General features: G+C 47.1%; 1 protein-coding gene across 1 annotated transcript in view; it reads left to right on the top strand.

Annotated features, from left to right (window-relative positions):
• The window catches only part of FRMD4A (FERM domain containing 4A), a 209071-nt gene that overhangs the window by 180514 nt on the left and 12454 nt on the right, over positions 1-16103 (top strand). The window contains exons 14-16 of the mRNA XM_075715136.1: positions 2443-2584; positions 10780-10913; positions 14256-14378. Of these exons, the coding sequence (XP_075571251.1) occupies positions 2443-2584; positions 10780-10913; positions 14256-14378 (399 nt within the window). The remainder of the gene's footprint in view (positions 1-2442; positions 2585-10779; positions 10914-14255; positions 14379-16103) is intronic.

Raw genomic sequence — 16103 nt, 5'->3', positions numbered from 1 at the left:
AAATAAATGAGTGCACACGCCCCGTTCTTGGGGTTGTTGTGGAAATAAGCTTGTGAGGCATTTGGGTACCTCTGAATGGTAATGATAGAGGCTATAAATACCCAAGAATATTAAATTATGGTAATACTTCTGAGAGTGTTTTCGGTATGAGACTCTCCCAGTGCTGTCTTCATTTGAAGTCTTAAATTAATCTTAAAAATATAGTGTGCAACAGGGACACATTTTACTTCCCTTATTATTTAATTGATGTGCAAACAGGCAGGGGATCGCTAAGATTTAACCTTAAGTGTCTTACCCAAAGCCCCATAGCAAATCAGTAACAGAGCTAAGAGCATTCAGCCATCGGTTCAGCCTTAGTTTTTGTTATAATGATTTCTGCTTCCTGAGGATGTGAAATAGCACTGAAAATCCCATCATGGGAAGCGTTCCTTGTAGTCCCGTCTCGTGTTAGTTCCAGTGGGAACAGATCACAGCCTGGTACGTGGCTGTCAATTGGTTTCTGATTTGTTAGCACTGTAATGATGTGCCCATCACTTGAATTGTATAACTAGGGATAAGAGTTTCTTCTGGCCTTGAGGAGGTGCAGAGGTGAATGCTCAGGTGAACTGGGGCTTCACCATCCTGTTGAACAAAAGTCTTTGTGCAGCTGGAAAGCCTCGGCACAATGTCCCAACAACTTTCTGGGTTCTGGGAGATAGAAATTGCAGTGGCCCTGTGAGGCCAGGCTCGGCAGCACAGGACTTGCAAGATTCGGGCAATGGGCTGAGCTCCAAGCTCCCTTTATCCATGACTGAGGAACTCACATGAGGGTCAGCGAGCAAGAAGATGATTTCCAGGTCAGAGGTGAAACAGCAGTCATTGTGTGCCATGTTACAGACAGCAAGCTTCTTCCTGGTTGTCAGTTTCCTCCTTGTTAGCATGGCTTGTTGAAGTGAATTCAACAACCAATACATAAAACAGAGCTCAGAGCATAAGCATTTGTTCAGAAGACACAGGAGGAAATTTGCCATGTGGACAGATTATGCCACAATGGCTTAATGAAAAATTTTCTTACATTTTTTTCTGAAGTGCTTAGAGATGACCCCGGTCAGAAATGAGATAGAGGACTAGAGAGGCTTTGGGGTTGTTCTCATGTGGCAGTTGCTATTTCAAGGTGATCGTAAGGCTGTACTGGTCACAAAAAGGACTGAAAAATTCTTGTGGCCACCCAAGACACTCTCATATGCAGGGTTCTTATTCCCGGTAACGCTAGGTATATAACTGAAGGGCCATCCCCGGGAACTTTGAGGATCAATTTTCGTGTCCTCTTGTTCATGTTAAGCACCTGCTAGAGGCTGCAAGGAGAATGGACTGGAGATACGTGGTAAGCTACCAGCAGTGGGGTTTGTATTGCAGAGGCAAGGCAGCCACTAGGACTGAGTAAGTCCAACCCTGCAAGCAGCCACCGTGCTCATTTCATTGCTCAGTGCCACTAACCCGCTTGCCCTGAACGTTTTCTGACTTTGTTGGCTCTGTGGGCATAACCACAACTGAGCCCACTGCTCAACAGAGAGAAAGTTCTGGAGTTATCTCACCTGAACTTTCTGGTCATCTTGTCTCAAGTCCTTCCATAACCAGTGGAGAAAGGATGACATCTTAGGAAGTCAATTGTTCCCTCCTAAGATAGAAGGAGGACTAGATGATCATTGGAGGTCCCTTCCAACTGAAATATAATACAACATTCTATTCTATTCTGTTCTGTTCTGTTCTATTCTATTCTATTCTATTCTTCTATAGGTTTACGCAGTGTACATGTTTACTTTCCCCTGTAGGTGCCTACATTGTTGACGTTTGGTGGTGTACAATGGGTGACTCCCTGCCATAGTGTGGCCAGTTATTGAGCTGGGGCCAGCTGTTTCTTACTGGAGTAATGTTAATGCTTTGAAGAGGTCCCTCACAGTAGGGGCATTGCATGCAGCTTGTTAGTCTTGACGATAACCTGAACATGTTTTCCTGCCAGTATTTTTTTCCAGCTTCTCATGACAGCCCATTTAAGCCATGTCCTCACTGTGTCTTGGTCCAAAGCTCATTGCAGATTTCGCTTCCTTTATATGCTAGAGATGGTCTTTAGCCTTTAGGCTTTGCAGTTTATTATGTTGGCATTTCGGAAGGTTTCTTATTGTATGTGGTAACACAGTGACTCCATGCATAGTTTGTTTAAGAGGGAAAAATGTGCATGGCAAAGCAGAGAAAATAACAAACAACAGAAAGCGATGCCAGAATTGTACCCACTTAAGAATGTAAAAAGTGTAGCAGTGAATACCGTGCCAGAATGCTTCTATTCTTGTAAAATAATCCAAGTTCACTGTGGAGGCCTGTTTCCTGCTGCAGCGAAAGGACTTTTTCCTTCTGTGAGCTTTAAAGAAGCGCTAGATCATTACTAACTCCTGTGTCCATGTCTAGTCCAAGATTCATGCTGCAAGAAGCCTGAGTGAGATTGCGATTGACCTGACCGAAACTGGAACACTCAAGACCTCAAAGCTGGCCAACATGGGGAGTAAAGGCAAAATTATCAGCGGCAGCAGCGGGAGTCTTCTGTCATCAGGTAGGTCCTTTATCCGGTAACTGGAGAGAATATGGTGGGAAGGGCCATGGCCGTGGCATAATGGGGAGCAGCCAGAAGCTGCACTGCAGAAATGAAAGTCACTTCCTTTAGCCTTTCTGTCTGTCCAGGTGTCAGTCTGTCTCTCAGCACGTTGCCCCACAAACAGCACAGGCAGCAGCCTCCCCCTCTCTCATTACTGCTGCTCGTTTCCTCTTTGGCCTCAGGATGTCATCTCCAGCCTCTCACTTTCCAGCTGAGACCTGGTCCCTCTTCACAGTTTCTGCCATAATCACCCCTTGGCACCCAGGACATCCCTAGGCAGATGCGTTTGTGAAGGAGCCCTCAACCAGCAGTGAGGAAGCAGTCAGCCAGTGCAGCTCACTAGGGAAACTGAGGCTGGGAATTGGTGATGTCCTTCAGCAGTGTTGAGGCAGGGTGGCTTCTTCACAGAGTGCACATCTGCTTTGCCTCTCTGTTGCTGGAATTTGTCTGGTGTCCCAGGCTCAAAAGAGCTATTCCCTAGCACTCTCCACCATACTAGGGAGAGACCTAAAGGTTGCTTTTTGTGGCTTAGAGCACCTTCCTGTTATGAGGAAGACATAATCTGTGAAAGAAACCCAAGAGAAGTTGCTATGGAGGAGAGCTAGAGCATCAGAAGAGAAGTACCAGGGAAGAGGAGTCAGGAACTTGTCTGTATTTCTTTGAAACTCTTCTGTCAGTCTGAACGGGGCAAGCTGTGTGTAAAACAGTGCTACACATCACTCCAGGAGCAAAGCAAGGATTGATAGTTTGCAAAGAGCTTGAAGCTGCTCAGGTAGGAAGCTCTTCAGGAGGGCAAAGTTGCTGGTATCACTATAATTAACAGTTCCAGTCCATTAAATGCTGTCTGTTAAGTGCCACATCAAGTTATCGAAAACCATTGTTTTGAGATGTGTAACACCAGAGAATAACCTCATGCTTGGCAAGGGAAGAGTCTACGTAAGAACAGAAATGCTTTAAAACTGAACCTACACTGGTGTAGTAGATCAGCTTTGCATCACTGTATCCTTCATGTCTCTTAAAAGCCACTCTCTCCTGCCTGGAAAATGTCCAGCAAGGGGTTAAAATGTGTAGTGCTTACAGAGCTCCAGAGCAGCCTGCTGTGCAATTCCTTGCCTTGCTCAAAAACAGAGATGCCTTTCTGCTCCTCATGTCCTCCTGAGGAAGTATACAATCCACGGTCTGTGCCTCCCATCTCTTAGGGAGTTGCAGTAGCTGAGCAGCTCCTGGACTGGTGTCAGGTTGTTGGAGCTCTTTGTTTGTTTGGCATTTTTTCCAGCTCTCCTGCTGGAAGGTAAATAACATTAAGTACCCCAAGGAAGTTGTTAAGGTCTTTCCAAGATCTCAGCCTCCTGGGCACCATTCCCAAGTTTGTGAGAGCTACTTGGTAGTAATCCTGTTTTCATGTTAATACGCTGACTTTTCGCCTTCTTGGAAAAAACATGGGGGTCTGCTTCTGCTCTCACACTGGGAGACCAGTAGCCAGGTGAAAACCACCAGAAAATCAGGCCCAGAAAAGCTTCTGTAGGGCCAGCACCTATCAGGGTTATGTGGATGGAAATACCAAACTGGGAGCTGCCTGTGCTTTTATTTCTGTATGGTTTTTTGAGCTCTGCTCAAATCCCTTCTGGCTGAGCATGGGGTTTGCAGACTCAGCACAATTGCACTAGTGACTAGACCTGTGCAAAGGTCATTGAGCAGGTGAGTCATTTCTTCAGGCCTGGGTAGGTGGATCAGTCTACCTTGACGCCTACGTAGGACTGTGTGAACCTCTGTTTCAGTCGAGGTGCAGCTGGTGGGCCAGGCAAGCATGGCTCCCTCCAGGTTCCTGTGCTCAGAGCTGCCTTTATGTCCTACCAGCTGTGAGGACAGGGCTCTCCCCAAAATGTTAAGGAGAACTGTGGGGTTTGCAGCTGCTGTGTGCTTTCCAGCAGCTCTAGGCAGCTACAAGGAAGTATAGAGAGAAGATGTCTAGCAGAGGAGGACAGATAACAGGGAACTGGAGGCCCTGGATTGCTTCCACACAGTCACCCAGACCCCTCTGCTCCAAGAGCCCCTTCCCTCGAGCCCAGCTGGCAGAGGTGACCCAGCCCTGTCCCCCTGGACGGGAAGGGCATTCACTGCCTGTCCCGCTGGGCACAGTCACTGGCTCCATCCCAGCCTTTGTGTTTCCTCCCATTGTGCCAAAGATTATCGGCACACAGTCACAACAATGATGGGTTATCGCAGTACAGCCTGCACGCTGGAGAGAATAAGTGCAAATGATTAAGTGGCCACAGTAGATTTGCAGGCTATAAATACCCCAAGTGACTCGAAATCACAAGGGCAGGACTGGATCTCTGCGCCCACTTCCCTACTGTTCTCAGTCCTTTTTTCCTGGCAATTGCTTGTAGCTATTTCCTCTCTCCATCTCACTCCTCCTCACTGACGGGTCTATCAGTACCACGAGGAGCACACCAAGGCTGACATGTCTCCCCTGGGATTGCAGCAAGGCTGCAAGGAAATATTTGTTGTTGCTTCCAGCTGTCACACTGTCTGGCCAAGATCCTGCTGTGCAGCGCGAGACAGTTGTTGCCCCACATCACTTACAGTCTCAAGGCACAGCAGAGGGGAGATGGAGTCTGTACTGGGGCAGTGACTTCCCCATGGTCACAGCAATTCAAGGCCAAAACCTAAGCTCCTCCGTGTTTCCCAGGCCCTCGATCTCACTCTGTGTCCACTGCAGAGTTGTAAGTTTGATATTCGATGCTCCCAAGTCCATTTCTGACGAGCTTGCTCTGTAACTTTTGTCCTCATTTTGGTTCTGAAGGGGGCCCCCAAAACAGTGGGCTGCTGGGATTTAGCTCAGGGATCTTCTGCTCAGGATCTCTGGGCCATTCCTGGACATCTGGGGCAAGATTCGCCCAGGAATAAAAGCTCTGCTTTCACACTGGCATGAACCCTAATCAAAACCATCAGAGATAATTATCAGAGAGAAATCAGGTTAGGTCGAAGGTGGATTTTTGTTTCAGTCTGTGCCCTAAGAGCTCTGCAGGGCTCCCAGCTAGTGAGAAGCCCTGTTGTTGCTGGGTTATTGTTGGACTGAACCCCAGACCACCTTCTTCATCTCAGTAGGCGGAGGAGAGATCTCAGAGGAGCACCTCCGCTTCAGCTCTGCAGACATGTTCGAGGAGCCTCTGTCCCCCTGAGCCCTGTTCCTTCATCAGCGGTGGAGGTTTCCTGTGCAGGGGCCAGTTTACATTTGAAAATGCCACGACAGAGCCCAGCCAGCCAGTTCCCTGGCCCCCGCCGCTCCATCCGGCAGGGCCGTCTCCCAGCTGGACTGCCCAGGCGGTTGTTGGAGCAGATAAACAGCACCCGCGTGGCCTCCGGCATGGCCGGTGAGCGCGGGGGCTCTCGAAGACGCGTTGCCCACAGGATATCTGAGCGCATCCTGTGCGGAGCAGCTCCAGCTGGGCTCCCGCGCGCCACGGAGGATATCTTATTTGTCTGGCAGAGACAAGAGATAGCGGCTGTCTGAGGTTGCTGGCTGTTGTGTGCTGACATCCTGGCCCGGTGAGTCAGACCGGGCTCTGGCACGGAGCAAGCGTGGGGGGACCTCTCCTCCCTGCGCGGGGGACAGCCTTCCACGGGGACCTCAACCAAACGCCAGCGAGCTGGAGCCAGCAGCCGGATGTAGCATGAAGGGTTTGCCATATTTAGATGTGGTTCAAAAGCTGTGCAGGGAAATGACGTATTTCAGCAACATTTCTCTGGTTTACTGCATTAGGAATGAGCCCTAATTGTGGGAGATAACATACCTGAGAAGGCCTCCCAGTCAACCATTTCTGTCGCAATAGGAGTCTCTCGTGTTAGGACTGATCTTTCAGGACTGATTTTTCTCTGTTGATGATTCCCTTTGGAAGGCACTGAGCAGCCATGACTCAGTGAGCATCGTATTTAATAAGGCTGAGTTAAGGTAGTATCTGCTTGATTGGTTTGGTTTGTGCTGGTCTTTGATTATTTCTTTTGTTGTTTTTATGGTCTTTTGATTTGTTCTGACATTTTTGGGTCAATTGCCACTGGGTTTAGAAGTGGGTCTGTGGTCACAGCCTTGCTCGAGGCTGGATTAATACATATTTATAAATAAAGAGCCTCTAATGGAAGCTGTAGGCATCCCAGCAATACAAAGCACTGTTCTCTCCTTTACAAGCATCTAACATGGGTGTGATTCTCTTGGCTGATCAAGTTTCCATTTGCTTTTCACCTGTGAGAACAAGCAGAGAATCCAACCCATAAAAATCTAATAATACACCCCCAAATAGTTCAGGGTAAAAAAAAAAAAACAAACCAAAAAACCAAAAGAACAATTTCTGAAGGAAAAACTTCAGGAAGGTCTGAAGAAATTAGTAAGTCCTGCAGTATGCCCAAGCGATCATCCAAGTCAGGTATGGTCAAGCTAAAAAAATTCAGCATCACAAGCCACAAAATGAGTACACTGGCCTTTGAACCCTTGCTACGCTAGAAGAGTTTGTGATACAAAGACCCACTTGGAAAAGGTTGATTTGAACTGGTTCATTAGTGCCAAGGAGTGGTTGACTTTGGTTTCAGCAGTAACCCCATTGCTTAACTCAGAATGTAACAATGCACTTCCAGATCTCCCCCAATTCCTTTGTTTTCTGGGAGGCATGAAAAAGATGGCAAAATGTACACTCAGTGGACACTACCACCAAGGGCATCAGGATTGAGACCAGCGTGGTTCTCACACCGGGTGAGCACAGCTGGAGCAAACGCTGTGAACTGTCTGTGCTTGACTTGGGTCCGTACCAGCTCAGCCAGAAGCCGTTCGTTTCCTTCTTGTCAGCACACCCCGAATCAGCTCGGGCGTCTGGCCAGGGCTCAGGCTATTCATATGCTTTTAAATGTTTCAGCATCTATGTAGCTGCTGTGGCAACCCACGGTGCAAAAACGAAGAGCTTTTAAAAATAAATCTGAGGCTGGTGGTGGAGGTAGGGAGCAGAGAGAGGAAGGAAAGGGGAAGAGCAGCTGAAAGGAAAACGTAGGTCATTAAAGAAAAAAAAAAAGGCTGAAACATCTGCTGGAATTGTGAGCAACTTTTTAGCGGGTTTCAGCAGTTTGTTTGCACTTCAGTGAAGAAATTCAGCAGTTCAGTTTTGGCTAGTAACTGCTCACCAGGGTTACTATTAAGAATTACTAAATGCTAGAGAGGGCTTTCCCTGCCAGTGCAAACACAAGGCTCCTCCAAAAGATCCTGTCTAGTTCCTGCAGCACAGATGTGTTTGCAGAATTGAGTTTTGTTGCTCTGTGAGGGCAAATGCAAATGAGATGAGGATGACTACAGCAACTAAACAAACATCTTACCATGAGGTTGTCCTTCTTTATCTGATGATGCTCAACCTGGCTGACCCTTAGAGAGCTCTTTTTCCACCTCCCCTACTTCAGGGCAGCCCAATAAAAGGTGTAACAAAGGGGGGTGGCGTTTCACAGAATAAGTGCCAGCTGTCTTCCTGTATGAAAGCTGCAGAAAATAGTGGTGGAAAAGATCCATGAGATTCTCTGTTCCCCCTGGGCCAATGCAGAACTGTTTCATGGCATGGATTACCTCAGTCGTCTTTCAGTTTAGCTTTAACGGTCTGCTGGAATAGTAGCAATGAAAGATGAAGCTGAAAGCACAAATTTCACTCTGTTTTGCTGCCAAAACAAAGAGTTGTTCCCAGGTTCCTTCCAGAGTTCTCTGAAATGGCTTCGAAACATTTTCAGCCTCCTTGGGCTGAGTGTCTTCACTGTACACTTGGAGGCCAAGCCATAAATGTATCTCGAATCCCCACCTCACCCCCATCCTACAGGTGCACAGAAAACTCCATGTAGTATCCTGTTATACCTGACTCCTGCAGATAATAAAGGTCTGCTTTCTCTGTGCAATTGCTCGAGAGGTGGGAGAGCCCAGCAGAGTCACCCTGAGACAGCAGGTCCTGAGACCACAGAGCAACCACTGAGAACTAGGAGGAACACCCTTGAAAGCATTGCTGAGTCAGGCTTTTCTGCAGGCATAAACCTACAGTACCCCACAAGAAGTCCCTACAAAGCACTGGGCACAATCTAGCTGTGTAAATGTAGGTGTCTGGTGCCATTTTAGGTGGGTTAGAGTATCCCACTGCCAGTCCAAAAGAGTGTGGGTCTCACAGGGTCCTGTATCACATCTGCCAGCCTGTGGAAGACATCTCAGGTACCTTAGATCACTGCTGTGGTTTAACCCCAGCCAGCAACCAAGCACCACACAGCCGCTCGCTCACCCTCCCCCCACCAGTGGGATGGGGGAGAGAATTGGAAGGGTAAAAGTAAGAAAACGCATGGGTTGAGATAAGAACAGTTTAATAATTGAAATAAAATATAATAATAATATTAGTAAGTTGTACTAAAAAGGAAAACAACAACAACAAAAAAAGAGAGGAACAAAATCCAGGAAGAACAAGCGATGCAACCACTCACCACCTGCTGACTGATACCCATCCCATCCCCAAGCAGCAATTGCTGCCCCCCGGCCAACTCCCCCCACTTATATCCTGAGCATGACGCCATATGGTGTGGAATAGCCCTGTGGCCAGGTTGGGTCAGCTGTCCTGGCTGTGCCCCCTCCCAGCTTCTTGTGCACCTGGCAGAGCATGGGAAGCTGAAAAGTCCTTGACTGGTGTAAGAACTGCTTAGCAACAACTAAACCATCAGTGTGTTATCAGCATTCTTCTCCTACTAAATCTGGAACACAGCACTGTGCCAGCTACTAGGAAGAAAATTAACTCCATCCCAGCTGAAACCAGGACACTTGCCTAGACACTTCTGTTGAGGCAACAGCAACGCCTTAGCCACAGCAGCCCGATCTCTTTAGCCCAGCTCAAGACCCAGTGTGGAGTTTTTTAAAAAGGGATAAGATGCAGACTTAGGCTGAGCTCCAGAGCTGTCTGTGTAGAGTGTATGGAGCTGTAGCTCTCAGTGTCCTTTGTGGACAGACATGGAATGCTCCTGCTGAATCCACCACAGATACCAGAACTCAGCTTTCCATAAACCTAAGGTGGATGCTTTGAACTATAGCTGTAGCTGCACAACAGCCAGTGATATGAGTGAAAAGCCTGTAGAGATGATGTTTACCCCTTCTTGAGCTTGCTTTTCATCTCACAGTATGGCCATAACCTTCATGTCCTTACTCTGTGATGAAAGGATGCACTCGGCTTATGCAAACAAGGGGATTGGAGCAAAGTAGTGACTTCACTATAAACTCATCCCTGAGCCCAGAGGTGCATTAAAGAGAGTGAATGCTAAGCACATCCTGAAAAATCAGGTGCTCAAGTTGGAGACCCAAAAAATGGATGCAACCAACGTTGGTCCTTCTTCGAGATACTAGATCTTGGATAGCTACTGATGCACCATCCCAAACCAAAAGAAAAACAGGAACCTCACCAATAAGTTCCCCTAAAGAGCTGAAGTTACAAATGCTGTCATGACACCTGAGCAACAGAGTCTGACTTAATGCATGGACTTACTTCAGTGGAATTTACTGGGTAATTTCTACTTGAAAAGACAAGTTTAAATCCAGTTTAAATATCTTGACCTACGTCTTCACAAGAAACAGCTACTATCCCAGAAGGACCTATGGGTTATTGTTGTCTTGGTGTGTTTTACAGGAATCTTGCTAGGTAATTTTGTTCCATTACATTTTTTCATAAAACAGGCACTGTAAGTGGATTGAATTAAATGTTTGCTACTAGGGTAATTGCAGTTCTTAAGGAGTAGGCTGTATTGTCAAATGGTTTCTCCTAGGCTTAATTTCCCAAAAATGCATCTCCAGGGCTTCGTAAACATTGGGAACTTTCATGGGAACGGTATGTCTTTTTTTCCTAGGATCTTTACATGAATAATTTTGTTGCTTTTATTTTTCTGGATAATTATTACAAATGTCTTTGTGTGCCCCACTGTCCAATCTCTGTTTGTTAGCTTAAACACTAAGAATTTGCCGTAAACAAACATGACTGGGTAACACCTGCTTCATGTCATAGTCTGATTTCTTTTTGGAAGGACTGCATCCAGGCTTTGGTAAAATTACAAGCACTCCAGATGTGTATTCTGCTGTCAGCTGGCCTAGTGAAATCATTGTTTATTGATAGGTTCCCAGGAGTCAGATAGTTCTCAGTCTGCCAAGAAAGACATGCTGGCCGCACTGAAATCCAGACAAGAAGCTTTGGAAGAGACACTGCGCCAACGCTTGGAAGAGCTAAAGAAACTGTGTCTCCGAGAAGCGGTAGGCAATGGACATTTTATAACCTGTACTTTGTTGCTTGCATTGTTATAGCATGCTTGTTGTTTGGAGGTGGTGTGGAGTCAGGAGAAGAGATTCCTTCCACAGTCACCTCTTGCAAAGCCCATTGTACAAAGGCCTCAGGAAGGTCCAGCTGTTTTAACTCCAGATTGCAATGTCACAGGACATTTTTCCCCCAGAGAAAGGGACCCCATGTCAGTTGGGTACCCAGTTGGCTTGGGCCTAGGAGGGTGCTCAGCATCCATGCCTGCTGTTTGAAATTGTGTTTAAGATGCATTCAGCCAGGCTTCTTACTGACATTGGTGGGAATATGCAGCCACCTAAATGGCATAGGAAGGTTGTCCTGTGTACTGGTAATCACTTCTCAAATGCTTTTGACTTCGTTAGCAAAAAAAAAAAAAACAGGCTCATACACTTTCTTCTTGGAGCAGGCCTGACCTTACGTGCTTTTCCTCTTGCAGCACATTCTTACGTACAGCAGACAAGGTCTCATCTTTTCCATGTAGAATCCCTTCATCCAATAAGCTCTGGCACTGCGGAGAGGAGTGGCAGTGTGGTGGCAGACCTTGGGAAGAGGAACCACAGTGGTCAGCCCAGGACATGTAGGACAGCTCAGGAACTCATCTTATAACCTTCCCACTCACTTTCAACCTCATTCTTGGAGTACACAGGAGGCCAGTTTAGAGATTAATTTAATGTTTGAGGAAGTTACAATCGTGCTGCAGGTGTGTGAAGATTAGCAGCAGCATAGACTTGGGTCATCCAGCAATTCTCCTTTGTTTACCAAAAATTTACAATAAATCTTGATGTGTAACACAACAGGAGGCTGGCTACAGACAGTGGCACCGAGATCTGCCAGTTATTGCTTAATATTTGATAAGTATCTCGCCTTGGACAAAAATGGGGGAAATACGTCACTGATCCAGCTCTCATTGCACTTTGTTTCAATTAGTCTGTAGTTTTAACACCAACAAGAGTAGGCTGTGGAAAATACGTATCAACAAAGAAAGTCAGCAGAAATCTCTGCTGCTCCAGTTCCCATCCTTTACTCCACACTAGCAATCCTTTCCCACCTGGGAAATCCTGGTTGACTTCAGCAAACAACTTGTGCTGATAAAGGTCGCAGGACCACATCCAGTCTCGTAAGTCCATCGAGTACAGAGCTAAGATCATCTGCAGGAAGCAGTCATGCGCTCTTTGGGGGCTGATGGACAACGTCTGCAGGGCTCTACTTGTCCTGGAGGAACTTACCACCCTAAGCGAACGCTGCCTGACTGCCCATGACTAATGCCCTGCAGCAGCACGCATGCCGGGGAGGATGTGCCCGTGCCTTCTCTTTAACTCCAGCCCCATCTGCGGTGCAGCCTCAGGCATTTTGCGAGTAGCCGGGATGCAGGCAAAAGCTCCCGCTGGGGCATGGAGCCAGTGGTAAGGAGCAATATCTCCTTAACGTGCTGCAGCAAGGCTGGCCAGAGCCCATCTGTCAGCACCTTAAGAGCTGGTAGAAAGCGTTCGTGCTTTCTGTAGATGATCCAAGAGAGGCAGTTGATGGACACTTGGAATCTGACCCTGTCTTGGAACCCTACAGCTCATCCATCAGCAGCCTCCAGTTGAAAATATTTCCTCTCAGGCTGCCCTTCGTCCTTTCTGCTTTGGCATGGGAATGGCCAAAACAGAGGGAGAAGGCGGCAAATGAGGAGATAAAAAAGGGTTAAAAGTGGGGGCATAATCAAGTCAGCATGGCCAGACCCATTCATAACAGAGGCATCAGGTTACTTCGGGCCATCATTACTCCAGTTACTTACTAATTTAGATTACATTTCAGGACCATGCCTGTGAATACTTTGCAGTTTATGGTGGCAGCATGGTAGCCCACATTGTGTTCTGTTCCAATCTTGGGCATTTTACAGAAGATATTAACTCTTTCCCCACTGCTCTGCTTCATATTAAGTTAGGGGTTATAAAGAAAATATGCTTGTTTCCCTCAGGAACAATACAGGAATCTGTGTGTTGATGCAGTGCTTAGAGCCACATCACACTAGAAAGAACGCCTTACAGAAGAAAAGCTGAAATAACCCCATGGGCTGGAGGGGCAGCGCGGAATGGGACTCATGAGACATTGCAACAGTGCCTCTCGCAAAAGGGGGTTGTGCACGTCAGCACAGAGCTGTGCTGCAAGCCCATTTTGCTGGGAACTGCTTAAAGGAAGGATTTGAAAAGGCTGGGTCCTTGTTTCCTAGTGACCTGAAAAGAGTAGAAAGAAAAACCCCATTAGGGAGCAGGGGAGAGGCCAGGGCAGGCAGGGGCCTGAGCTGCGCACTCGCATTAAGGTCAGCTGCTGTTCTTTGGGATTCAGATGATTTAGGTTACTCTGCCAGCTGGATCCTCTCAAGGCTGATGCTAAGGAACACAAAAGCCTTTTGTCCTTCATGGGCAGACTTTTGAGTACAAGGAGTCGGGCTGTGCTCCTAGTGAGGCTCCTGCCTTTTTCTGTAGGCATTTGAATGCCTTCAATTCAGATATGTGTGGCTGTATTGTGTAGTCCAGGGGGAAAAAAAAAAAAGCACAGCATTAACATCAGTACTGGCACTTGCTGCTTCCTGTGTTCCAGATATTCCTCAGTTCTGTGGGGTTTGCTTCAGATTTTGAACAAATCTTTGCAAATGACCCCATCACTCTGACAAAGCATCATCTACTATTGCTCCAAAGCTGCCCATGACATCACCGGAGTTTGGAAGGGGGTCTGATACATGAAGTGTTATCAGACAGGTAATGAGGTACCAGGCACCGCTTTTAGTGGCCATTTTCACTGCATTCCTCTCAGACACATCATGAATCAGGTGGGAATGTTTTTCTGTGCAGGTCATAACCTGCATGGCTGTTGCCAGTGGGGCTTTCTGACTCAGCAGACCTGCATCCTGTGTGAAGGCTCTTGGATCTGCTCAACCCCTTCTCAGAAGTGGCTTAGCAGATAGAAACTCTTCTTTCCTGCTCACGCTGCAGCAGAGATGAAAGCATGCGTGCTGCAGTCTGTTCAGCCTCAGGCCCCAACGCCCTAGGGATGGGCACCACCTACAGACCTACCCTGGGCAGGCCACAAAAATCTCTATTCATGTACAGGTTAAAGAAAAGCTCTCCACCCTCAGTGTCAGGTCCTGGGACGAGTTTGCAGAGCTGGGTGCTCTCCTCTATGTTTATCAGCTGGCTGAAGTGGATGTGTTGTTAATGAACGCCTGTCATTTTACAGTCGCAGTTCAAGAGCGCTGTTGTGCTTTGCTCTGCTGCAGGATTTCCCAGATCACTAACAGCATTTTGTGCTTACAGGAGCTCACAGGAAAGCTGCCACGAGAATACCCCCTAGATCCTGGGGAGGAGCCACCTATTGTAAGGAGAAGAATAGGAACTGCCTTTAAACTGGATGAGCAGAAAATCCTGCCTAAGGGAGAGGTGAGGCTGTGCCCTTCCCTTCCAGCCCCATGTCCCCACCTCCAGTGTCTTAAGACGTCCAGCATGCATCACATAGGAACCATCAGTCTCACAGTCATTTTTGCTTTACATGACTGTAGTTGGTCATGGTGCTTTTTTTTTAATATCCAGCAGAACAGGGAAGCAGCGAGTTGGTGCCCTGAGTTCAGACTCGGAGTAAAGGTTAAACCCTCAAAGTTCAGCCCTGGCTTTGCTAGAGGTAACAGAAATAGCCTGGGTGACCAACTGGACTATGACAGTCCAAGCACTCTGGTGACCACGTGCAGTGACTTGTGTGGGTAGGGAGTACAGCAGGAGCCCCTTGAGCCATCTGAGCCCTGCTGCTGCCCTGTGTTGTTATTGCAAACAGCCACTTGCTTTCTGCTTCAGTAGCAATCCAAATTCAGATCTCCCCTAATGGGGAGAAAAGCATCACAATTACCCATCTTAGCCCTGCAACAGCAAGACGAAAGCATTTTGCTCCCCAGTCCTTAAACAAAAGAGCCTTCGCCCCTACCTATGGGGAGCTGGAATTATGTTTTTCTAAGTTTGCCAAGGAGTGTTTGTTCTCTTCCCTTGCTCCCACAATGTGCTGGGTCAGTGCCCTGAACCGTGGCTGTGAAAACAGGCCTGCAGCAGCTGTAAGGCGGGACCGGATTCACAGAAAAGCTATTGTCTGCAGAGACGCATTTGTCTCCAGACACTTGTGTATATTCCAGTCTTGAGTTTCTTTTTTATTTTTGTAAGAGGAGAGGCTGAAGCTGGTGTGACTGCACGGTTTAAGGCTCCGTTCAGCCAGGGAATTAACTGTTTGTCGTTTTGTTGGCATTTTCCTTCTGCTGAAAAAATAAACAGCTGGAGCTCTTTAGTTTTGTTCTCAATGGAGCCTGGGAGAGGAATTCCACCGAAGTCAAATATTCATGAACTAGCACATTTAATTAAGCTTTTCAAAGGGAAGCATAGCTTAACTGAGTTACTCCTAAAACCCCTGCAGTCTGCTGGCTGCTCAGTTATAACCTGGTCTCCAGCTTCCCAGATCTTACTACTACAAGGCAGCTTTTGGGGCCAGCGGGTGAGGAATCTCCTTACTCCAGTGGCAGGGTTAGGTGGGGAGAGCATGAAGGTAAAGCAGCTCCTCCCCATCGCAGGCACTCTGCCTTTTGGCATCAGCAATCCAAGCACGCTGACTCAGCTTTTCTCCACCTCCCTTTTCATCTGTCAAACTTTAAGACTGTTGAAAACCATAAATTTTTGTTCTCGACGAATGATGTTGAGCTGTGTTTATTTGGCTGCCAGTTTGAGAGCATTTAGAGGCCAGCGATGATTTTCATGCACTTTTCAGCAAGTGCAAACACTAGAAACTCAATTTAAAACAAAAGGTGAAATAGTCCCTCAGTCACGTAAATCCAGGACTGGTTATTACCAACCTGATGGGACCTGAAGCAAGGCACTTCCATCTGAAGGCAGATGATAGCCCTCATTTTCTGAGGCTTTATTTAGAGTGGCCTCACTGAAATAGACAATTAAGGCCAGAAGGAGAATTAATATGTTTTTTCTAAGATACACTGAATGATTTAGAACTGAATCTGTGAAGGTCTGAAATGACCGCTCACATCAAACTCTCTGCACTTTTAGTAAGAGCTTTGTCAGAGCAAGACTTGCCGGCAAGGGTCCTATTGTATTTTTTGGTAATCGCCTCTACCTGGT

The sequence above is a fragment of the Pelecanus crispus genome, chromosome 1 (genome assembly GCF_030463565.1).
Source record: "Pelecanus crispus isolate bPelCri1 chromosome 1, bPelCri1.pri, whole genome shotgun sequence".
Taxonomy (NCBI): domain Eukaryota; kingdom Metazoa; phylum Chordata; class Aves; order Pelecaniformes; family Pelecanidae; genus Pelecanus; species Pelecanus crispus.
The sequence above is the reverse complement of the archived record's forward strand: the minus strand, read 5'-3'. Positions and strand labels throughout refer to the sequence as shown.